The sequence below is a fragment of the Ophidiomyces ophidiicola genome, assembly GCF_022830035.1.
Source record: "Ophidiomyces ophidiicola strain CBS 122913 chromosome Unknown scaffold_19, whole genome shotgun sequence".
Classification (NCBI taxonomy): domain Eukaryota; kingdom Fungi; phylum Ascomycota; class Eurotiomycetes; order Onygenales; family Onygenaceae; genus Ophidiomyces; species Ophidiomyces ophidiicola.
Genome location: NW_026054659.1, coordinates 350624 through 373222, shown reverse-complemented (window position 1 = coordinate 373222; position 22599 = coordinate 350624). Strand labels below are relative to the sequence as shown.

The following is a 22599-nucleotide window of genomic DNA, read 5'->3' as shown; positions in this document are numbered from 1 at the left end:
TTGATACCACTGGCGATGGAGGATTTGATATTACTTTTTGGACTGTTCGGGGTTTATTCCGGATATTTCTAGACTATCTTTTAACTTCTTACATTTTTTCCTGTTTTCAGCACAATTTAACTGACTTCAATCCTTTTCGCTCGGTAGCTAGCGTGCGACCGCTTTTGCTCCCAGTTATATCTCTCAGCAAATAATGTTATTCAGAATATTGCGGACTCTATAAAGATATTATGCGATATGGTTTTATTCCGGATGTATTATAATCACCCGCAGCAGAAATGTATTGTTTCATGAGGTAGAACCTAGTTAATTGATATCTGAGGAGTAGCTTTATAAACGATCTTTAGTCAAGACCTTCAAAGCCACATAGCATAACATGGCGAAGGGTAAAACCATCAACGCCGAACTGACACCTTTGATGCACCGATTTTCCTGTAGTCCATACTGCCAACGTGGGTTTCAATTAGAAGCTGGACAAAACTGCATTTATCTAACTCAGACATGAAAAAATCCCAATGTATCATCTTTTATTTTCTTTTTGCTGCGCAAGGCTGAGGAAGCGCGTAGGGGCTCTACTTCCTCTTCAAAAACTTCTTCAGTAAGGTACGCCAACCGTTCCCCGCTCTCGATCAGCCACGTCCATGCCAGCTCCTCCGCTTTCAATCGATTCTGGCCTTTTTTCGTGTCGCTTTGAGCTTTCTCGCCTCTCGCGTCAATACCGACATTAAGCGCCTGTTTAAAGGACGGGGTTACACGTAGCAATCCATTAATAGATAGCAGGCGGATAGCAGATTCGAGCAATATGGATACCCTGGTGTTGTCAAAGACATCGGCGTTGTTCGCTGTGAGAGGTAGATATAGCTCAAGTTTGGACTGATTGAAAACTGATGGCCCTTGGGAAAAAAGCTTTTTATTTTCACGGAGTCGTTCAAGCAACATTTCGCATAGTGTTACTTGTGCATCGACAGGGAAATTAAGAAGAACAGAGGGTGAGACGAAGAGTTGGAATATCGGTAGCGGGAGAGGAAGGATAAATTCTACCATAAGGTGGTAAAGTTGCTCAATGTGCATAAAATCATCTGGAATGGCCGCTGAGACGGCAGATATAATTGCAAGAAGACGTTGACGAAGCGAAAGGCACTCTAAATCGCCTAGCAGAGCAATATTGTCTGAACAAGACATATTCAATAGATCGTGATTCCGGTCAACATCGATGGCACCAGAGTTTTTCACTCTCGCTCTCCGTTGCCTCTTAGGGCGAGAGGGCAATTCTCCCCCTATAGTTGGAGGGGAATCACTCTCTTCCTCATCGTCATCAACGTCTCGATCTAAGTAGTCTCCGTATATGTCCTCATCGATGTTCACAACAACGTCCCTTTTTTGTGAAAAGCTATTCTCCTTTTGTAGCTCTTTCAGCTCGTTATGAAACACCTCCCGGAACTCGTTCACTGAGTTGGACGCTCCATCCGCAAAAATCGCTCTCATAATTCTCCTGTCCCTACTGGAAACACCAGACGACGTCGTCTCTAACCATTTATAAATGATACTACCCCGAAGTATTTCAGCTTTCGTACCATAATCTTTTAGATTTTTACCCTGTTGCAGCCTATCCCTCCAGTCGGCCTCAAGCATGTCACATATGAACTCCAGAAGTAATTTCCATCTTGGCCACCGATTCGGATGCAAGACCGCACAATTAAACGCCCAGCCAACGATGTGCCAAAAATCCCCCGCACGAGACCATAACGACCCACGTTGGGCAAGCTCAAAATTGAGAGTTTCTATCTCGTCTGACGCACCGTCAAAATTATCAATTGATCGTTTTGCGCCGGATCGCGATGTCGAAAAATGAGTAAACGTAAATGCTATCCCGAATTTCGCACCGATCGGCCCTACCAAAGAGTTGACTAGACTGAGTAACTGCAGAGATAGATTGGCAGCCTGTTGTTTTTCCTTCGATTTTGCACGGGTGGTCGTTGATGGATGTACGATGAAGGTAGCAGCAAGCGCGAGGAACTCTGGCGGTGGAATGAAGGCGGCACTTGACGCAGCGGTGCCGGAGTATACGAGACTTAGGAGTAAATTTAGTGCATGGCAATCTAGAAATTGTATTCGATGAGAGAAAGATGTCAGTACAGCTTCCGGGGACGGGAGAGATTGGGAGCAAACGAACGCAACTGTTCTTCGAAGTAGATACCACAGTGTTGCCGTAGCTCAAACGGGATCGGCTTCACAGGCCGGTAGGGACGCGCCATGGGTGTTGATTGTGCCGTCACGGCTGGCTAAGGTGGGAGGTTCATATCGGCGATTACTTCCTCTTGGTTCGGATTTCACATCCAGTTGATGGGTAACAAACACATCTGCATATCAAAACGCGGTTCAACTCAAAATCAATTAAGCTGCGCGGTTTAGCGCGTCACCCGTGTTTCTTGGCATATCGCGGCCATTGCACCCACAAGAGAAAGGAAGAGAAAGGGAAGCCAGCATCTTGAATAGCAAGGGCTTACGGTCTAGGAAGCTCTACGCAGTGAAAATGAATGACAATTAAGTTGTAAGCCCGCTTTTTTCTATCTCAATATTGTTAAGAAAACAGTAGGATAGACAGCGGCGTGAGACAAGAGATGTCAACTACGAAATATCGCTGCAGCCGACGCAAGATTTCAAAATTAAGCAAGTGATGTCTTAGCCCTCCCAATGAAAAACGAATAGCTGTTGCGCCTAGATGCTCCAGAAGACTAAGAATCATCTATGTCATCCACAAACCAACCGATCCGCATGCGATGAGACTGCAAAGATAGATTAGAAACGGGCGCGGCCTACTTGACGAAACATAAACTGCACGATAAGAAAGGAACCCTTACAATTGGAAGTTTGGGGATCACCACGCCCAACACAGCCAAAAAGTTGATGATAAAATAAGTCAAATCGTAATGTGTGTAGTGGGTGCTCAGCAGGAACAAAATAATTGGCACACTGAGCAGGAATTTCTTCGCAGGAGTGTACTGATCACCATTGTCGATTTGTTCCCACATATTGAGGTTATCATAGGCACCGGCGTTGAACTCGAAAGGAACACCTCGGACCCAGTGAAACATGAGAAAGGAGCAAAACATATAGGTAATGTTTGTGAGCGTCCATGACGTCTCCTGGGAAACTCCTGGGATAATGTCGTAAAATATTTTAAGGGCGATAATGAGGACGAAGTGGATGGTCCAGGCGCCTGAAGAGAAAGATGACACGTTAGTTCAACTAAAATACAACCCCACTCACAACAAGACGCGTCGACATCGAAGCTTTACTTACCTTTCGCGTTCACCCAGTTGGCATTCAAATTTGGTAAGGCTGCTTGATCACTCTTATGTTCGATGGACTCCTGCGGTTCCTGGTAGATGATGCTACTCGAACGTCGTCTGCGCCCAGCCTTGGTTTGAGACATTGCGGCGTCTGGTGAGAGAAGATTTGTCGACTTTGACTGACCGGAATCGAGATCGGTTGCGAAGGAGGAGGTCCGAGGAACGAGCAGAGGAGACAGTTTGGCGGTGTTGTGGTGTCCTTTTAGAGAAAGGACAGTGCACAGAGAACAAAAGGGGGTGCGTGTATGAGCGAGGAGGGAGAAAAAGGAAGAGAGAGATTTGCACAGCACAGCTGGCTTTATATATGCTGAACGACCAAATGGCTGCTGTAAGCAGAACGACGAATCAGCTCTATTGGGAATGGTTGTAAATAGAGCAGAAGCGATTGCAGTGAAGAGAAGCTAAGGAAATGGAAGCCCACAGGCAGGGATGAGCACAGAGCCGTGAATTTAAATGAAGAGATATTTATCACAGGTAATATGTAGCTAAGGGAGGTGTTCCTGTGCACCAGCAGAGGATATTCGTGGGATGTATATACTATGCTGCACGTCGCAGAGATATCTGGCACGGGACATCAAATCAGGTATGCATGCCCCAGCAGAGTAAGATATAATAAGAATCAAATCACAAGGTAGACAAAGGAAATAGAAGCTGGTCACAGCGGGAATGCGGGCGGTGGGCTGGAGAAGACAAGCAGGCGAGATTGAGGAGCGAGAAAGCGAGAAATCGCAGCGAACGAGCTCAGTCGTCATCCACGGGCGCTAGGCCGGATTGATGACTCAGCGAAGCTTGAACCGTCGATCGAGAACCGCACACAAGGAACGACAACGACGACGACGACGCGCTGCATCCGTGTCAATTGTACTGCTGCTCTTCTACCCTGCTATGCCTGGCTGTGACCAGGAAAATGAGAGCGCCGATGACTCGCGTACCGCCGCCGTCGGCCCTCGATCCAACCAGCGGTCCAATCGCATAACGAAACCGTCGTCGCAGTTCGCGAGAGCGCGTCGCTCCGCAAGAAACTCGAGACTTGGCCACCAGAATCCGCAAGACTTCGTGCCGCAAGGCGCTACATTTACGACCACGTCGCTGCCCATCGATGAAGAATCTGGCAGCAGCCCAACTCAGTCTTCAGATACCAGTGAAAGTGACGATTCGCAGGCTGAGCCAGAACTGACTTTGGTGAAGCCGATGCCCAATGAAAGAGCACAGGCGGCAGTTAATTGGAATAACGTTGCTAGGGGCGCCATAAGAACCAGTCTTCGCGGGTCTGGAGCCATATCCGCATCCATACCAGGCTCCTTCGACACCGTCAATGGGGCATTCTGGCATAGCCGAAGTGCTTCAGTCTCCGACCCGGGAAATGCCAATATGGTTGAATCAAAACCAAGAGGCCTTGGTATCCAAATATCAAATGGGATAAGCGATAACCAGAGCCACCCTATCGTGGTATCTGACGATTCCGAGCTCGAAACCGATGCAGATGCCGACAATGCTATCCTACTTAACCTGAGCTCCTCAAATCAAAACGCCTCAGACATTAATGACACTACACAAGAGTTAAGAATCAAAGGGGCATCCGAGCCTTTTGCAAATGGACTTGACGATCGAGAGCACGATGCTGTACTAGATCACCAGCAAACATCTCTAGAGGCCGCAGCCATACGTCCACAAAGCAGCAATGCAAAAGTTGAAGCTGTTGAAACTTTTCATTCTAGATATCCTTCCGCTCCCTATATTCTAGGTGACCTGTCAAACGAAGATCGCGATATCCAGTTGCATTTTATTTATTACAACGCGAATCCTAAAGATGTCAATCTCAATTTACCAATTAGATGCACTGATTGCATGACGGAGGGACATCTTGCGGAAGTCTGCCCTTATAAAGAAGTAAGAATTCCCTGACTCCAATTTTGTTTGTTTCCTTGACACTATACTCCCGGTATATTTGATGTATTTTGAATTAACCGAAAGCAGTGCAAACATTGTGGTGCATGGAATTGCCATGAAAGCAGATTCTGTCCTTCTTGGAGGCGATGCCAAAGATGCAGGAAACGGGGTCATGATGAAGACGCTTGTAACTCTTTGCTCAAGGGGCTGCCCTCCGAAACTCCTTGTGATTTCTGTGGCTCCCATCAGCATATCGAAAGCGAATGTGATCTACTTTGGAAAGTCCCTAAAGGTGGTTTGAGTCTAAGTCAGATCTTCATTTCCGTATGTTGCAGTTTTTGCACAAGCAAGCAACACCTTTTGGGTGACTGCCCATCTCGCTCATTTCCAATGGAATCTTCTTCCTGGACTTTAAACACAATTGATCCGTCTATGATTTCCGATCTCAGTGGTAAACTTATTCCAGGTGACAAGGATAATAAAGGTAGAGACGAACAGCTTACTGGCTTGCGCATAAAAGGGCGAGCTAATGAATTTGTGGAATCTGACGATAATGATGGGGAATTTGTTGGGTCTTCTCGCTGGAATCCAAAACAGCCACAACGCTCTCAAATTCGAGTTGGTAGCGGGATTGGTCGAGGGAGAAACCTCGACAGTAATCCAAATCGCCAAGAAATCAACACCAGTGACAAATATGTACCACACGATTATCGACGCAAATATCGTGATCGTGATCCCTACCCTAATCGTAACAACCGGCTACGTTCCTTATCACCCGATATTTATCCACCACGGCAGAGAAATGGTGGCCGCGCGCCTGCTAGATCACCACCGCGCGGACGGGGCAGACCGCCCCCATCATCATCTAGAGGAGGCTCCAACAAAAATAGGAGAGGTCCTCCAGGTCGCGGAAGAGGAAAGTCTGATAACAGAGATGTGTACCGGCCTATGCCTAGTGATGCGAAACGGGCATGGGACAAACATAGACTCTGAAACCCGATGAAAAGATATTTTTAATGTATTATCTGTTGTGTCAGCGGCTGGAATGGCCGATTTTTCAACGGCATTCTCAGCCACTCTTGATGGTTGCTAAGCTTGAGTATCTATCTATGCTTATTGGATCAAAAGCACGGCCCATGCTACGTGCTGATTGATTTTAAGCGCCACAGCTTTTGATGATGAGCTACTTGAATATTTTCCGATGCCCAATCACTCACTAACTCCTCCTATATAAATGAACCTGCATACAAGAGTATCGGTATATTCGCATCTTTTCAAACATCACTAGTCTACTAAACCTCTAATTTTTAGAGATCTTAGGACAGAAAGCCGTTCTCCAAAACATTGACCAACTCGTCCAATTGCTCTATCCACAAGTCCGTGTGATCATGTTCTTTGAGTGGCTGATTGTGATCATTTAACAACAGCACTGTAGCTGCCCCTGCTTTACGCCCCGCGGTCATGTCGTCTAAACTATCCCCCACCTAAAGTGTCGTCTCCCGTTATTCTTTCTGACCCACATTCCAAAACACAATGGAGCCTTAACTTACCATGATTAAGTCATCCGCATTCTGCAGCCCCCAGCTCTCAGCGATATGCAAAATTCCAGCCGGATCCGGCTTTGGCATTAAATCGGGAGTATCTCGTGTCACAATTGGGTGAAAGACATGGGTGGGCAGATGCGTTGTTAGAAGATGGGTTACGGGTGTCCTTGAAAGTGTCAGATTTCTTTTACCCGGAACTCATATGCTGGTAATTGAAAAAGAGGCCATACTCAAAATTACGAGTGCATAGTGCCCGTCTCAATCCTTTGGAGTGAAGATAATCCATGAGCTCGACAAGGCCGGGTTGGGGCGTTTGCTTCACCATGGCAGAACGCTCAATGGCCTGGATTTTGGCAGCAGCCTCCTCGCGCTCTTCCTGAGAGGGTAAACCACGGATGTGGGTGATAATATCCACTGATTTGTCGATACCAAGGGCGGAGCTACAGAACATACGTGTGTTAGGGCTCTAACCCGGTTCAGAATGGTATGACAAGACCTACCGCATTTCTTGGAACATGTATTGTTGTGGAAGACTACATTGTTTTGGTTAGTAGTGTTCTGAAAGTAGAAGTGATAATGCAAGAGAGAAGTTCCGTTGCCAATGCAATACACTCCATGCACTCATTAAAGTTGCAAATGTTGAGCCAGAAATGCACAGATTCCACATTGAACCCATCCATCTACATTGTATAACTACAAAAAAGATAGTAGCTAGAACCACCTACCATAATGTCCCGTCGACATCAAACACCACACCTTTCAACACCGGCAGCCCCTTCGCCGCATTGCGCCTTCCAAGCTCATGATTCAGCGGCGCAAACTTGCGTGACACTTTGCCATGTTGCTGCTCAGTCTCAAGCTGTGGCTGTTGAGCAGCAGACATGGCTCTTGCGACGGTGGTGGTGGGGTGGTGGTGGCGGTATGAGCCGAGGTTGACTTTCTGTAGACTGGTCGGTCGAAGGTGGTGACGGGCCAGGTAGAAGGGTGTGCGCATTACAGTTCTTATATATGGAATGGTAGAGCAGGATCTGAATGCTAGAATGGATGGGATATCTTATTAATTTACGTTGCCACGACCGGTTGTCTGGAGAGAGTTCAAGCAGTGCCAAGCCCAAGATTGACCAGCATCGGTGACGAAGCTTGAGATAAATATTACGTCTGCTATAAATACTAACTGCATACTAGGCAGCCATACAATTCTATTGCGATTTTCCATGGTCTCTTCTTCATATTTTGTATGAAAACAATGAGTTATCTATCAGCTTTTTCCATTTAAAAGGCTATACAGAGGAATGGAAGAGAAAGTCCAGAAATGCAAGATCAGAGAGTGAGAGTAGAGGTCGATTAGCCGGATTGTTTATATTTCACAGCATTCCAATGCTTCAGGATGAAATAACATATCATGATCATTGGCTAATAAACAGAAATAACAGAAGCACGGGGTCATCAGTCATATCATGCTGGTCAGCAGTTCTGAAAAAAATAAAGGCAACAATACAAATAAAAAAAGATGAAATTAAACAAGATACGCAAATCATTGACATGAAATGGGGCGAGAAAGCATTAAATCAAGTAAGTCAGCAACTAGTTTTTGTTCTTTTTTGCCTTTTTATATGTTCTTTTGCGGAGCAGAAAGACGAGGCATCGCGCGCCAGCAGGTACTATGGCAAGGTAACATAGAGGTGAGAAAAAAAAAAAAAAAAGGGGGGGGGGGGGGAGAGATGGGACTGATTCAAATGTGATCTAAAAAGACCTATAAAATTCTGCCATGAAGAGACGGAGAGATAATTTAACGCCGCTCTTCCTCGTCGTCGACTTGATTCGGACTACCACGATATTGAGAGTTTCTAGAATATCCGGCCTGGTTGCCACTATATTTTCCAGAGCTGGGGTTTGGTCGAGGGCCGGTGGGTCTTCGTTGGGGTCCCCCACGGCCAGGCGAGCCTTTTGGTGAGCCAAGTTTCTGCGATGAAAAAAAGATATTATTAGTTCTGGTTCAGACATATGGAGCAGGGATCGTAGGGCGAGAGCGAAAAAAAAAAAAACATACTCCTTCCGAATCTCCAACATTGCTTGTCTCTCGCATCGCTATCCTCTCTGCATACGTTTGGTAGGCTTCTTTCGAGCCACCTTCAGGTAGCGGGACCAGTGGGCCGTCATCTCGGATCTTTGGAGGTCGAGGAGGACCGGTTTGCTTGCTCGCTATGGACGATGTTGCTGAATACTCTTCATCAGACAGCGGCGAGTGACGGCCAGCGTTGGATTGCAGGTGACGCTGGTATGTCGCACCAAGACTATGCGTTGATGCCCAAGGCTCCGAGGCCGGTGAATCCTGGGTATAATTATGGGCCTGTGATTCTAGCTGAGTCTGGTATCGAGCGCCTGTACGAGGCTGTGGGTGCTGGAGATTAAAACTATCCCTGTGGGCACGATATTTTGGGTGTTCTGATACCTGAGATGGAACAAGAGGAGACGGAGGCCGGTTCTCCCTGTCATCGCGGTCAAGGCTAGTATTCGAACGCAATCGATCGTCGCCACGATGATCGTAGTAATCATTTGTGGCATATGCGCCCAGGTTAAGATCGGATCCAGAGCGAGACATGTCCGAATACGGCCTACGGCTGGGCATGCTATTTTTCAGATTGTCGCCCATCGAAGAAGCAGTAGTCTTGGACCAACGAGAAATCTTCGGGAAGAAGGAAGAACTGCCAGACTTATACTTGCGAGACTTATCACTGGACACCTTCGGGCTCGTTTCGGAGCTCAAGGCGCCACTGGCAACAGCAGCCCTTTCCGGGGTAGTGATTGGAACCGAATCTCCTCTCCTATGTCGTCGAATAAAGTGAGCATCCGTGGTCATCTGGGGATCCAGGATCTCTTCTTCTTGAGGCGTCAACGGCTCCTCCTCATCGTCCTCCATGACAGGACTAATGCGCCGTTCGGCATCACGTTGGGCGGCCAAAGTCTTCAAATCACCCGCCGAAAGGGAATTCGAGAATCGGCCTGGCTGACCGGGTGTGCCGCCATTTGCCGGGGACTGGCTCTGAGCAACATGTCCACCATCGAGAGAGCCACGCGGATTATCTAGTGAGTTACGCGTCTCTGTCAAGGCGTTTCCTCGGAATTGAGAGTCCTGGGCAGCTCTCAATGCTTCTACTTCAGTAAGCAGATGCACCAACATGTCTTCAATATGAGTCAAGTCATTAGAGCTCTTCAGACTTAGACCTTTCAGCGCTCTCCTGAAAACGTTCTTCTTTTTTGTTGGCGTATCATCGCCATCCTCCGACATACGTCTGGGGGTTCGTGGCTGGGGCCGGGGCCCGCTGATCATCTGCCGGGTTTGACTATGGTTCTTCTCGTTGGTATCTACCAGTTTTTCATCCTGTGCCTCGATAAATTTCCTCATATCGTCAAACGAGTTACGCATTTCAGCAGCACTGCGCACGAGGGTCACTAAGATTTCAGTATCTCTGGCGTTCCTTTGGGCATCCCGAACAGTCAACTAAGAAGGATGTCAGCAAGATTCATGAAATATTAAAAAAATAAAATAAGGGTGAACAAACATGATCCATAAGCGCAACAATATCCTTCGACTGAATCCTCTCAATTCCCTTGCCCGTCGAACTATCATACAGAGGAGACGAGATACCATGTGAATACCCACTGAGATGTCGTTTATGCGTGTACGGGTCCTCTTCTTCCAACGGGCTGCTGAACGGCATATCGTCCATTCCTGAATATCCCTTTCCTCTCGGCTCTGTGGTAGCAGAGCTCCCAGATCGATGGTTCGCTCCAGAAATATACCCTTCGTCTCTGCCCCCGCCGGGGGAAATCACCTCAGCACGGTCTTCTGAATAAGCATCATCCGAGTAGTAATATGGTTGGTGATACGGGTAAGGGTCTTTACCCGAGACTCCTAATCCTGCAGGGCCTCTAGATTTCTCCATGAAGTTAGGGCTTGGTTCGAGATTCCTATCGTAATCGTACCCTCCATAGCCCTTTTCTGGAGAGCTGGAATGATGGGCCCAGTAGTCATGAGCATCCATTGGCGTACCACCAATAGGGCCCTGAATAATCGAGGGATTCGTATTAATCTCTGATTCCTCGGTGTCCAAATTATGCCCGATTTCAGGAATCGGGGAGCCAGCTGTTGGGAGACCGGTGGCGCCCATTCGCGGCCGCTCATCTTCATCGGTCGAATTCGCGACGCTTTGAGGTGGAGAACTGGCGCCGATTCGTTTCTGGAAAGACGTTTCTGCAGGGCCGCTATACAGTTCAAGTTGTTGCTTGAGCGGACTGCCTTTCCGGCTCACGGTAACATCGCGACTCAATTCCCGTACCGACCCAGATCCCCAGCTTTGAGGGCGGGCGGGCGTCCCCACAACAGGCGAGTGGACCGACCCTCCGTCGACAATAGAAGGATCAAGCAGCGACGCAACAGCAGATTCAACCCCAACCGGAGTGTCAATGAATTCAGCATTTGCTGCAATTCTCCTCGCAACTTGATGTCCAGGGTCCAGAGGGTCTTCGAACTCCTCTTCAGTAGCAGCCGTCATGCGTTTGGCGCTGACACTTCCTGGTTCGGTTTCCTGCGCAACACTGCGATCATCATACTCTCCACGTTGACTCTCCTCCCACTGGTCGCTCCGGGAAAATTTGGGTGAATCTCCATATCCATACTCCACGCCAGATTCATCGTGGTAGTCGCTCAGCGCTCTCCGTCTCTCGCTGCTGTGGTCTGTGTTCCGAGTCGATCGTGCTAGATCCGTGCTGGGAGCAGATGAGAGGGAGTCAATGGACATTCTGTGATCCTGATAAGACAAGGGAATCGACGTAGCTTTTTCTCCTGGTTTAGTGTAGTGGTCCTCCTCTTGGTAACTGGCAACGCTCTGGATCGGGCTAAGGGGCTTGCGAGTGATAATGCCACCAGGAAAATCAAACCCTTTCACGATATGCTGGGAAGGCTCAATATTCGGAATGGGCTCGATGCTCCGTTCTCGAATTGGCGTAGTCTCCTCCTCGATTTCGTCATCAATGTGCATTGGAGGGTTTGAAAGACTACTACGAGTAGATTTCAAGCTCTGCTTGGATCCGCGAGGCGTGATATTAATATTCTTCGTTTCCAAGGGCGCAGGCTGCTGCACCGACCCGCGAGAGACTTCTCCGTGTTGAGCAACTTCTGTATTGTCGGAGTGGTGAGACAGAAGAGACTGCCGGGTGACCTGTGATTCCAGCTCGCTTTGTAAATGAGGCATGGGAGGTACATTGTGTTTTTCAAAAATAAGTTCCGTATCGTTGAAACCGCCGCTTCCACTCCGCCTACTTCGCCGTTCACGGTTGCTACCAAGGCTTGAGTTGGAGTCATGATGTTTCAGTGCGGCAGCAGTAAGAGCAGTGCCGACGATTTTCGCTGCTTCAGCGTCGCGAAGGCCTTTGCTCTTTTTTCGGTATACGCCCGGTTCCTCGGGAGACAAGAATTTCGATACCTTTGAAGAGCTTTTCTTTTCGTGCCGTGGTGATCCCCTTTCTCTTCGTTCTTTTCTAGTAGTATAGGAGTTTGCCGGGCTTCCTGGGCTCTGTGGTTCATCATTGCTGACAACGACGCGTGGTTTGCTCACATCCGGGGCGCTGGCGTGTTTTGATAGGCGTCTTGAAAGACCGTCTTTGGAACTGACACTGCCAGAGGTGCGAGACTTGCTCGTGTCATGTTCGAATCTTGCTCGGTTGGATTGTACCTTTTGGTCTTTCTTCAATTCTTTTAGTTCTGGGAGAATTAATCGACGAATCGCATCTTCCACCGTCTCGAGAAGCTTCGGATTATTAAGAGAGGACCGGGAAGTGCCCGATCGGAAGGAGAACTGGTCACCTGTTTTGCTTTGCGAGATCGCAGAGTTGCTAAGAAGACTAGACTCGGGACTAATCATATCCTTCTCCCGATGTTTTCCAGACCTTTTTCGTGGAGATTTGATATCTGAGCCGAATATATCATTCCCAATATCCCTACTATGCGATCTGTCTCCCTGTCGTTGCTTCGAACGCGAGATATGCTCTTTAGGCGCGCTGCTCAGCTTCTCGGCGGCCTTCTGCGCGATTCTTTCGCGACTTAGACTACGACTTCTTCTGCGCGCAGGGGTTTTGAGGAGATTATTATCCTGCTCGAGGTCCTCCTCGTCGCTGAAACTATGGCGTCTGCGGCGATGCACCTCAGATGAACCCATTGTGCTCTCTAGAAAGCTCTCAGCGGGCATAGAAGAAATCTCGGACGTGGGCTGGAGGTATCTCGGAGCGACAGAGCTCTCCTGGTCAACAAACTCAATCTCAACGGGAGAAGGCCTCAGCTCCGTAGACGTGGCCGAGCTATCGTCGGCGGCAGGTTCTACGATCTCCTTCGCTCTCGTCGGGGTGCCGCCTAGGGAAATGCGTCTGGTGTAGGATGGTTTGCGGCCGGAGGAGCTTTCTGTGATGTGGACGTGGTCGTCTCGGTCTTTGTTGCGGCGAGACGAGGACGGGGTGACCCTGACGCGTACGCTGGGCCGGGGATTGGCGCCGGCGGACTTCTTGCCGCCTTCGAAGTACTCGATGAGCAGGGAGGTGTGGGAGTTGTGGCCGGTGCGGGAGGAGGCCTTGCCCTCGTCGCGGTCGCGGTCGCGGGGCTGGGACTTGCGGCGGGTGGAGATGGTGATGGGGCTGCCGTCGTCGGGGATGGAATAGGAGGTTTTGTCGGTGCGTCGCGACAGGTCGGTGGCCACGTCGGTGCCGGTGCCTGTGCCGGTGCCGCTGCCGCCGGTGGTATCGTGGAAGGTCGAGTCTGTGGGAGCTGGGAGAATTGGTCTGCGGGTGTCAACACCCATCTTGCGAAGACCCTGATCCGGCCAGTATCATGCTCAATGATGGGGGAGAGAAAGGGTTGGGGAGGAGGTGGAGAGTGAGGATGAGGATGAGGATGCTGTTGCTGGTGGTGGGAAAAGCGAAAGAACTTGCAGGGGGTCGACTGTACGGTGTAGCAATGATGAGGATGCGGGCGGGCTGGAGGCTGGGCTGGTTGCCGTGGGAGTTGTTGATGCCAGCGCCGAGAGCGCCCCGTCTCCACGGCTGATCCGACCGTTGGGCGTTGGCAGTGTCGTCGGGGGTGATCCGCAAGAGCTGGGCCACGAGTCGGCGGGTCGTTCACATCCCACTCGCTCAGGCCGGAGCGGTACAGTCGATGGCGGAGCGGGCGGGTAGCGGAGGGCCGTCGAGCGCGCTGGCTGGCTGGAGTGGTGAAGTGAAGCTTGGAGGGAGGATGGCGATGCGGCCAGCTAACTAGTTAACGAACTAACTAGTGTAGGCGGCCAGGGCTGACAGCGCGCGCCCAAGCAGACAGGTAGGAAAGGAAGAAACGAAACAAGCAGAAGCGTTGCAGATGACAGCTCTCGCGCGGACAGCGGCGGTGGAGGAGCGAGAGAGGGAGCGAGAAGACCGCAGACAGACAGGGCGAGGCGGGGGGCGCAGGGCGACAGCCAACAAACAGCACGGAAAATTCCCTTCGCGGTGGCTGGAAGAGCAACCCCAACCTTGCCAGGGCGCCAACACGGCCGCTGGCGACGCCTACTGGACGCCCGCCTGCTGCGCGGCTCGGCTACCCGTCTTCCCAGTTCCGCCTTACGTTCTCGCGATCCTGATCGCCCTCGTTCGCTGCTGCAGTCGTCGACGTCGCCCGTCGCTGCGCATCACCAGGCAGGGCGGCGCTGTGGTGATGGCTGGCGTGGGCGGGCCGCGGCCGCAGCCAATAAGGGCCGGCAGGCGGCCGGCGTCGAAGCAACGCCACACAGGCCCCAGGCACGCCCGCGCTGCGCCCACATCTTTGCTGTCTAGACACCGTTGGGCATACGCAGACACATTATTATGACTATGTATGTATTCCTCCGCGGAGCCGCAGTCTGGCTGGCGGTACCGCGCGCGGTAACTTACACCAGCCCCCCAGCCGTCCCCACACCCGATTGGCTGGGTGCCGCGGCTTTTGTTACATAATACCAAACTTACGTGTTTGCTTCGTTTGCCTCATACAAACACACGCTTCATTATTGCTTCGCCCGAGAGATATATAAGAATAAGTACACTTCAAAGCAGGAATACGCCCAGAAGAAAAATCACAGGCAGGGAGACAATGGGCGCCATGGCTGCCGGCCTCATCGCTCCCCCAGTGAATGGAGTGGGGGATGGAGTCTCTGGTCGGCTTGTAGTACGCGATTGCGTCGGTTGGGACTGCGGGGTAGACGACGTTTGCTGCTGGGAAAGGCTGGTGATGGGGACTAGACCGCACACAGTGCCAGTCAGCTGCCGTTTCCGAAACGAAATGGCAAGGAAGACATACCTTTGACGGGGGCGGTGGCAGTGCCATTCAGTGCCGCCGGCGTGGGCGTGGTGTAGGAGTAGCCCGTCACGGAGCACTTGCTGGTCATCGACGCAAACTGCCGCGCCAATTCCTCGGTGTATCCGAACGGAGAGCCCAGTTCGAACTGGAGCTGCTCGAGGCCGCACAGGTTGGCGCACCCAAAAAGCTGGGGGTCGAACAGCAGGTCCAGAAAGTTGGTATTGTGTCCACACTTGTCGTTGTTTTTGCTGGGAAGACGCCAGTGTTAGCTTGACCCGCCCGCATGTCCCAGACAGGCCGACTCACTTCTCCGCACGGCATACAGATTCGAGGCGGAACAGCAGCTTGTCCGCAATAAACGTGGAAGTGTACGTCACCCCGTCTAGTACCAGGGTATTATTGCCGCACTTCTCAGAGACATGTCTGCGATACTCGTGCAGTGACTCGGTACATTTTTTGCTGCAGATGGTATTGCGAAGGGAGTCCAGGCTAAAATGCTTGTCCTCAAACGACGCCATGGCCAGCGAGCCATCACAGTTCACTCCGCGCATCATGGCAGCTCTGCAGGCATCTGATGGGCCGGGGATCTTTTGCACGTCGATGATAATGTCCCCGAGGAATTTCTGGGCCAGCGCCTGATTCCATAATAGAGCAAGGGAAAACCACAGCACGATGCCTCTACCGGCCATTCTGATCGATGGGGGGGACAGATATTGTGGACTGCGGATGATTGTGTGTAGGTATCTGGCTTCAAATGGAAAATGACTGGCAAGATATGTAGTCTCAATCGATCAGGGTATCTAAATCCTCAAGGCAGTCCTGAGTATCTCCACGGAGCAGCTCCATACCAGGCAAGCAAGAAGAATAAATAGTAGCCATGGCTGGAGTCCTTCCGAGAAGCCCACGTCGTACCAATTACGACGCCATTGGCAACCCGAGCCCTCGATGACGATTGTCCAGCCAGGTTTCGCGCTGCTATTTGCCCATCCTCGCAGCACCAGATGCCCAGTCTTCCCAGCAATCCGCAAGTATACGGGCGGCTCAGGCCTTCAGGAGTCGAGCGGAATACCCAATGTTTTTCCCTCGAAGGAGGGCGTGTAACGGAGCAAGCCACATTCCGTGCAACGCTGCAGCACACAACTCTGGAGGAGCCGAGCCAGTTCCGACCAGCTCACTCGACGAGATTCAAATGGCGAGCCAGCGACGAGAACGCGAAATGCGGCAAGACAGGTGGTTGGGGGCGTACGGTACGGTATGGTACGGTACGGGTTCCGTACGACAGGAACTCGGCATCTGTGCCTGGAGCCAGCAGCCGACCAATCAGCAGCGGGCCAGGGCTTCGTCCTTCCCCTTTCGGTGTTTCTGCTCGCTGTTTCAGCGTCGTCATGACGTGTTTCCGTGCCAATCAATCGCGAACGTCAAGCGTTTTTTTTTTTTTCTTTTATTCCCGGATATCAAACCGCGCGGCCCGCAGCGAGGAAGCTTGACGAGAAACGAACGCCTGAGCCGCCAGCAGCATCGACATCCAGCACGACGCCATGCGGTGGTCGCGGTACACGCTTTTCTGTGCAGCAGCAGCTGCGGCGGCGGCCGTGGGCACGACCAGTGCCGCAGCCCATTGGGATAGGAGGCAGGCCTCATCTGTCTGTGAGTATCAGCTTTTCCGAGCGAGATGGCGCTGGCTGTGCGACGTTGGGGCAATTGGCTGACGACGAGGGCTCCAGCTTCATCAGCCTCGACAGTGGCCTCGTCATCCTCCGTGACTTCGAGCGCGGCTACGACGACCGTATCCTCGTCCTCTTCCGCGGTGGACACCGCCAAAGCCACCCCCACCCCCTCGACGAGCTCCGCGACACAGACTTCTAGTGCCCCGGCGCCCACGAACAGCGACGTCGAGGTGTGCCATGCCGATAAGAAGAGTGACATCTATCCGTTCTGCAAGCCAACCAAGGACCAGAACGTCTACGTGGACGAAACATACTATGGTAGCTCCGCCCCTTGATATCCTTCCCCATCTACAATTGCTCCATCTATATACACACATGTCCACTAACCATGATAAACAGTAACCTGGGACGTCGACGCCTTCCGCATCAACTCCACCGTTCAGATCACCATCAACTATGTCAACACGACTGAAAACGAAGGCAAATCCGCACACACCTCGGACCGCGTGCCCAACAAACTCGGCTTCATCACGGTGCGAATGGACAAGGCGTGGCTGCGCGACAAGTCGCGCAACAACCTCACGATCGGGCTCGTCGACTACGACCTCGCCACGGACGACCACAGCGTCAAGAAGACCGGCCCCACGATCTCGCTCACCAAGAAGCCCATCGAGCACTACCCGCCACCACCGCCCTCCAAGCCCAACAAGCTCGGCCTCATGGTCGGCCTGCCCGTGTCGCTCTTCGTGGTGTTCCTGATCGCCTGCGGCCTGTGCTTCGGCATGCGCAAGCACCGCCGCATCGGGCTCGGCAGCATCATGGGCCGCAGCAAGGGCTACGGTGGAGCCAAGTCGCGCATCGAGCGGCTGGGCGGCGGTGGTACCCGTGGTCGTCGCCGCGAGCGCTCGTCGATTCGCATGCACGACCTCGACGATGCTGACCGCTACACGGACGACCCGTCGCGCGCGCGCGCCGATGCCGACGGCTTCACCGAGGTGGAGAGGAGCCAGGACCATGTGTTCCGGACGGAGGTGCCGAAGATGAAGAGTTGGAAATAGAGGGGGGAGGGGGATGAGAGGGGAGAGGGTTCTCATGACCCATGATATGAAGATATGAGAGCGGAAAACGAAGAGCATTGCTATGGAGCAAAATGACAGCTGAACTACTAACCACTGTTTTTCTTTTCTTGTTTTGCGGCAGCAGCGTTTGATATTGGGAAAAAAAGCGCGAATTTGGAAAAACAGACCACCACAATCCTCCCCCCCGCCTGCCCGCCTGCCTGCCTGCAGCACTACGTGGTGATATATATTGTGCGGGCATCACCACCTTGGCATACATACATTTCCGAAACAAACTCACTAAACTATATACCTACACAACGCGCCGCCGGTGGATTCCCTTTTTTTTTTTTTAGCACACGGGAGGGTGAAGGAGAGGAAGGCCCAACCCCCCACTGCACGGGCAAACGAAAAAAAAAAATGAAAAAAAAAAAAGGAAAGAAAGAAAGAAGTTAGTATCCCGCTTTTTTGTGCCACGTCTCTTCCTCTTTTTATTTCTGTATGTCTGTACGGAGGATATGCGTATCGCATGTAATATTTATGAGAGAGGGAGAGGAGCGAGATACCTGTGGGAGGACATCCAGACAGAATATATATAGATTATGATTCTTCCCATTCCAACACCCCCAGCCATCAACGAGGATTTTTTTTTTTTTTTTATCGATTTATTTATTTAAATGTGGCGACGCCCGGCGACCGGCGACCGGCGAGCGAACGGGCGGGCAGGAGATCGCGATCTGAGAGAACCCCTCCCCCTCCCCCCTCTCCCCCCGGGCGCCTTGTAGGGATAGTTACCTATTCCGAATATGTATGCATACTCCGGACAGTATGTAGTACCTACATACACAAGTCACATAGGCAGGCGGCGTGTGTGCGTGCGTGTGTGTGCACACCGCAGTGTGTGGGCCCTCCTTAGGACGCCGTGTTATGTAGTTAGTTAGTTAGTTAGTTAGTTACATGGGTACATGCAGCTTACGAGCAAATATCTGTCATCATTACATATGGGCAAAAAAAAGTAAGAGAGAGAAAATAAGAGTCCCAGCAGTTTGATATAGCGCGATGAGTGCATATTCCCATAGACAAGGGTTAACTTAGTCCTGCATAGACTTTTTTTTTTTTGGCTTTTTATTTTTTATTTTTTATTCTGCTGCTGGTCTGTTGGGCTGGGCTGGTGGTGTTCTTGTTGTTCCTCCCACTGCTTGATCGCTTGTTCGTTTGTGAGGACATGTCTGGCCAAGATGGGAGTGGTAGTTAGTAGTATGTATGGAGTAGTAGGCACTAGGTCGATCAAAGTTCGATGATTTGAATGAAAAAAAATAAACAAATAATCATTATAATAGTGAAAACTGAGGGTATGATATTTGAGAAAATCATTGGTCATTTCATTCATTCTTCTAATAAAATAGAATTAAAAAAAAAAAAAAGAAAACCTGGGGGGGGGGAAAAAAAGGGAAATAATAATAATAAAGGAAAAAATATGAGAGAGAAAACTTCATCCCTCAAGTACCCTCTCTCCCCCATCCGCTTCATAAAAAGCACAAATCCCATCAAACATTTCCCTTTCCCTGATCTCCCTCTCTGATTGCCACGTTTTTTCTTTTTCTCTTCTCTCTCTCTTCCTCTCTCTCTCTCTCTCCCCATCCCGCCCCCTCCCAATGCGCATCCCGTCTTTCTTCCATATGCAGTCGCTCAAAGCGGTAAAAAAAAGAGAAAAAGAGGGGCAACGCACGGAGATGGAGAGGGAGGGGGGAGGGGGACACGGAACAAGCCCAAGGGGAAAAAAGAAAAAAAAAAGAGCAGGGTACCAGCGGTATTGGCTTTGAGTGCTGGTTGGTGGTAGTAGTAGTGGTGGGGAAGGGAGGAGGACAGCACACATATCATAAGAACCGCGGCATAAGGTTGAAAAATGCAGGGAAAAGAGAAGTAAGGGAGGACCCCAGCTCATCTCAGTAGTCGAAAGGGACAGCAGCAGGACGCACAAAGGGAGAGAGAGAGAGAGAGAACAGAGAGGGAAAAAATAAATAAAAATAGAAAAACCCCCCATATGCTGGTATTGCCGTTTCTCTTGGGTTCCCTTTTTTCGTCGTCTCGCATAAGAAAAATAGCGAAATGCATATCATCGCGGCCGAGAGTTTTTTTTTGAAACCAAGTCAAACGCAAAGCGAAGCTGTGGTTGACAGGGAGGGGGAGGGGGTGCATGAGATGGGGTAGAAAAACCAGTCGAGGAAGCAAAAGGGAAAACACAAAAAAGCTGATGGGATAACAAGACCGAACCCGGTATGTGGGAAGTGTGGTACAGACAAAGCAGAGGTGAGGAATCAGAATAAAAAAAAAAAACCTATTATTTTATGGTGCATAAACAACACGAAAATAATTAAATTTTTTTTTTTTTTTTTTCGTTAAAATCTTTCCCGTTTCAACTCGATGTAGTATCACCGTAAAAATCCTTTAGGAGCTTGGCGACCTCGTCGTAATCCTCCTTAACTTCAGTAAGAGTTTTCTTGATGCTCGCAAGAGACTTTGCGTTATCGGGCTCGTCCACGGTTCCCGATTCGTCCTTTCGGGCACCAAAATGCTGCAGTTTCTCACATGCGTCTTTGACCTTGGTCAGGCCAAGAGTCGCCGACGAGCCCTTCAGGAAGTGGCCCAGCTGCGAGACCTCGTTGAAATCCTGCGCAGAACTAGGAGCAAGCACAGACAATCGGTTAGCCGGATGTGCTCTTTCGCAGCGTGTACACGGGAGAGCAGCGCAGGGGGGGGGGGGGGGGGGGGGGGGGGGGGGAAAAAAAAAGGGGGGGGGGGGGGGGGGGGGGGGGGGGGGGGGGGGGGGGGGGGGGGGAGGGGGGGGGGGGGGGGGGGGGGGGGGGGGGGGGGGGGGAGGGGGGGGGGGGGGGGGAGGCAGCGGCGCGGGGCGGGTGCGTTCAAGATACGGCGATAAGAGGAGCGAGCGCAGGCCCGCGTTTATCCCCACGCAGGGCCGGGCGACGCCCTTTTGGAGCGCACGACAACGACGCTGCACTGCGATGACGTCATACGGAGAGAGGGGCTCACATTGCGTTTTCCATTTTGACGAAAGTGGCCTCCGCCTGGTCGAAGAAGCCGTAGACGATGCCTCTGCTGAAGTCGCGGTCGGCGTCGTCGTCCATCTCGAGGATCTGGTCGAAGGCAGTCTTGTCGAGCAGTTCTTCGCGGCCGACAAGCTTGAGCGCGAGTTCATCCAGCTGCAGAGCGAAAGAGTTAGCGGATCGGAGGCTCACCGCGCCGCAGCAAACGCGAACAAAACAAAGGAGAAGGGAGAGCAACAAGGGCCAGGCGTACCGGTTCCTCGGTGGCAGAGGTGGTCGAGGGGGCCATTTTGGAAGACGAGGGATCGGAGCGGCCAGCGATGTAGGCGGAATGCACCAGCGAGGGCATTGGGTCAACGGGCGCGGAGGCAGCCTGGCGAGCGGGCGGCGGGCTGTTGGCGGTCGCGGGGGGTTCGGCGACAGAGTCCTTCGCACGTGCCGCCGGAGGGGCGCGAGGCGAGCGGTAAGCCAGCGCGAAGGAGGATCGACGGGCGGCGAGAGAGATAGAGAGAGAGGGCAGAGGAGCAGTGCAGTGCGAAGTCTGAAGGGAGGTTAGCTGTCGGCTTATTATATTATTATCGTGTTTCTTATTATTAGGCGGCTTTTAGGCGTGGGTTCGCTGCGGGCGCGGGGGACAGCGCAGCGACCAAAAAAAAAAAATAAAAAAAAAACCTTCGGGGCGCGCAGGCAGCCGGTCTAGAATCGGCGCAGGGATGGGCGGGCGGGTGCCGCGGGTTTGCCACCGTCGCGATCCTGATGCGAGCGGGCGAGGCTCAACCGGGCTGGGTTGGGGGGAGAAATGGGCTGCAGGCCGCAGGCCGCACACACGCGAGCAGGGCAGGACGCTTACAGTGCAGGAGGATGCAGCGGCAGTAGTAGAAGTAGTAGTGGATTGGGAGAGAACGGCTGAGAGGGTGGCGTGAGCAGGCGAGCAGGAAATAATAATAAGAAGAGGAGCGAAGGGAGAGAGGAAACAGGAAAGGCTGGCGGCACGGCGGGTGGCGGGTGTGTGCCGTGGCGGGGCGCCGGGGCAGGCAGCAGTGGGTAGAGAGGAGTGAGGGAGTGTGTGAAGGTGAGGGAGAAGTGAGGAAGAGAGAACAAGAGAGCGAGAGAGACGAAGAGAGAGAGAGGACTGGGATGCAAACCGGCGCAGCGACGGCGATGACGCACCTGGCAGCAGCTCGAGTGCAGCGAAGCAAGGCCAAGCTTCTCCCGAGAGTCTTGGGAGCTGGCGGAGAGAGAGAAGAGGGAGAAGAGAGACACAGAGTGAGAAAAGACTGATGGCGGGGAAGAAAGAAAGAAAGAAAGAAAGAAAACAGCGAAACGGCGGGCGTTAAGCAGCGTCGGCGCGGGTGAGGGGCAGCGCCCGCGCATCCCAGGCCGTCGCCGCCGCCGTCGCCGCCCCGGCCGTCGTGAGCTGCTGGCTGGCTGGGGACTAATAATACCCTAAATCTGACTGCTCCGTACAGCCACGACACACACACTCTCTCTCTCCCTCACCGACAGCCGGCCGCCGCTGACTCGCCCGCCGGCCTGGGTCTCGGCCCTGGCCCTGGCCCTGGCCGTCCCCCCTTTCGCCCCTAGGCCTATTACTACGGAGTACTGCCTGCGCGCGATGACACCTTCCCACTAGCCCGCCAATCACCGCTCGCCCGCGCTGCCGGGGCCT

The 22599-nt window shown here is 51.8% G+C and overlaps 9 protein-coding genes across 9 annotated transcripts; 3 read left to right on the top strand and 6 right to left on the bottom strand.

Annotated features, from left to right (window-relative positions):
* Nucleotides 1-495: 495 nt before the first annotated feature.
* On the bottom strand, nt 496-2255 carry LOZ57_004622 (uncharacterized protein; the record flags this gene model as incomplete). Its single annotated transcript, XM_049253663.1, has 2 exons — nt 496-2099; nt 2174-2255. The coding sequence occupies 2 exons, from the start codon at nt 2253-2255 to the stop codon at nt 496-498; spliced, it is 1686 nt and encodes a 561-aa protein (XP_049107483.1).
* A 480-nt stretch (nt 2256-2735) lies between these two features.
* On the bottom strand, nt 2736-3436 carry ORM1 (sphingolipid homeostasis protein orm1; the record flags this gene model as incomplete). Its single annotated transcript, XM_049253662.1, has 3 exons — nt 2736-2786; nt 2862-3220; nt 3304-3436. 3 exons carry the CDS (start codon nt 3434-3436, stop codon nt 2736-2738), a joined length of 543 nt encoding a protein of 180 aa, XP_049107482.1.
* An 802-nt stretch (nt 3437-4238) lies between these two features.
* On the top strand, nt 4239-5258 carry LOZ57_004620 (uncharacterized protein; the record flags this gene model as incomplete). The annotated part of the gene is made up of 1 exon (XM_049253661.1): nt 4239-5258. One exon carries the CDS (start codon nt 4239-4241, stop codon nt 5256-5258), a length of 1020 nt encoding a protein of 339 aa, XP_049107481.1.
* A 375-nt stretch (nt 5259-5633) lies between these two features.
* LOZ57_004619 (uncharacterized protein) lies at nt 5634-6236 on the top strand (the record flags this gene model as incomplete). The annotated part of the gene is made up of 1 exon (XM_049253660.1): nt 5634-6236. One exon carries the CDS (start codon nt 5634-5636, stop codon nt 6234-6236), a length of 603 nt encoding a protein of 200 aa, XP_049107480.1.
* A 323-nt stretch (nt 6237-6559) lies between these two features.
* LOZ57_004618 (uncharacterized protein) lies at nt 6560-7670 on the bottom strand (the record flags this gene model as incomplete). The annotated part of the gene is made up of 5 exons (XM_049253659.1): nt 6560-6727; nt 6794-6953; nt 7018-7227; nt 7288-7320; nt 7513-7670. The coding sequence occupies 5 exons, from the start codon at nt 7668-7670 to the stop codon at nt 6560-6562; spliced, it is 729 nt and encodes a 242-aa protein (XP_049107479.1).
* Nucleotides 7671-8576: 906 nt separating this feature from the next.
* LOZ57_004617 (uncharacterized protein) lies at nt 8577-13638 on the bottom strand (the record flags this gene model as incomplete). The annotated part of the gene is made up of 3 exons (XM_049253658.1): nt 8577-8750; nt 8838-10289; nt 10351-13638. 3 exons carry the CDS (start codon nt 13636-13638, stop codon nt 8577-8579), a joined length of 4914 nt encoding a protein of 1637 aa, XP_049107478.1.
* A 1249-nt stretch (nt 13639-14887) lies between these two features.
* LOZ57_004616 (uncharacterized protein) lies at nt 14888-15829 on the bottom strand (the record flags this gene model as incomplete). Its single annotated transcript, XM_049253657.1, has 3 exons — nt 14888-15078; nt 15141-15388; nt 15447-15829. 3 exons carry the CDS (start codon nt 15827-15829, stop codon nt 14888-14890), a joined length of 822 nt encoding a protein of 273 aa, XP_049107477.1.
* A 983-nt stretch (nt 15830-16812) lies between these two features.
* LOZ57_004615 (uncharacterized protein) lies at nt 16813-17865 on the top strand (the record flags this gene model as incomplete). Its single annotated transcript, XM_049253656.1, has 2 exons — nt 16813-17125; nt 17207-17865. The coding sequence occupies 2 exons, from the start codon at nt 16813-16815 to the stop codon at nt 17863-17865; spliced, it is 972 nt and encodes a 323-aa protein (XP_049107476.1).
* Nucleotides 17866-20281: 2416 nt separating this feature from the next.
* On the bottom strand, nt 20282-21219 carry YPD1 (Phosphorelay intermediate protein; the record flags this gene model as incomplete). Its single annotated transcript, XM_049253655.1, has 3 exons — nt 20282-20546; nt 20917-21086; nt 21184-21219. The coding sequence occupies 3 exons, from the start codon at nt 21217-21219 to the stop codon at nt 20282-20284; spliced, it is 471 nt and encodes a 156-aa protein (XP_049107475.1).
* Nucleotides 21220-22599: the final 1380 nt, after the last annotated feature.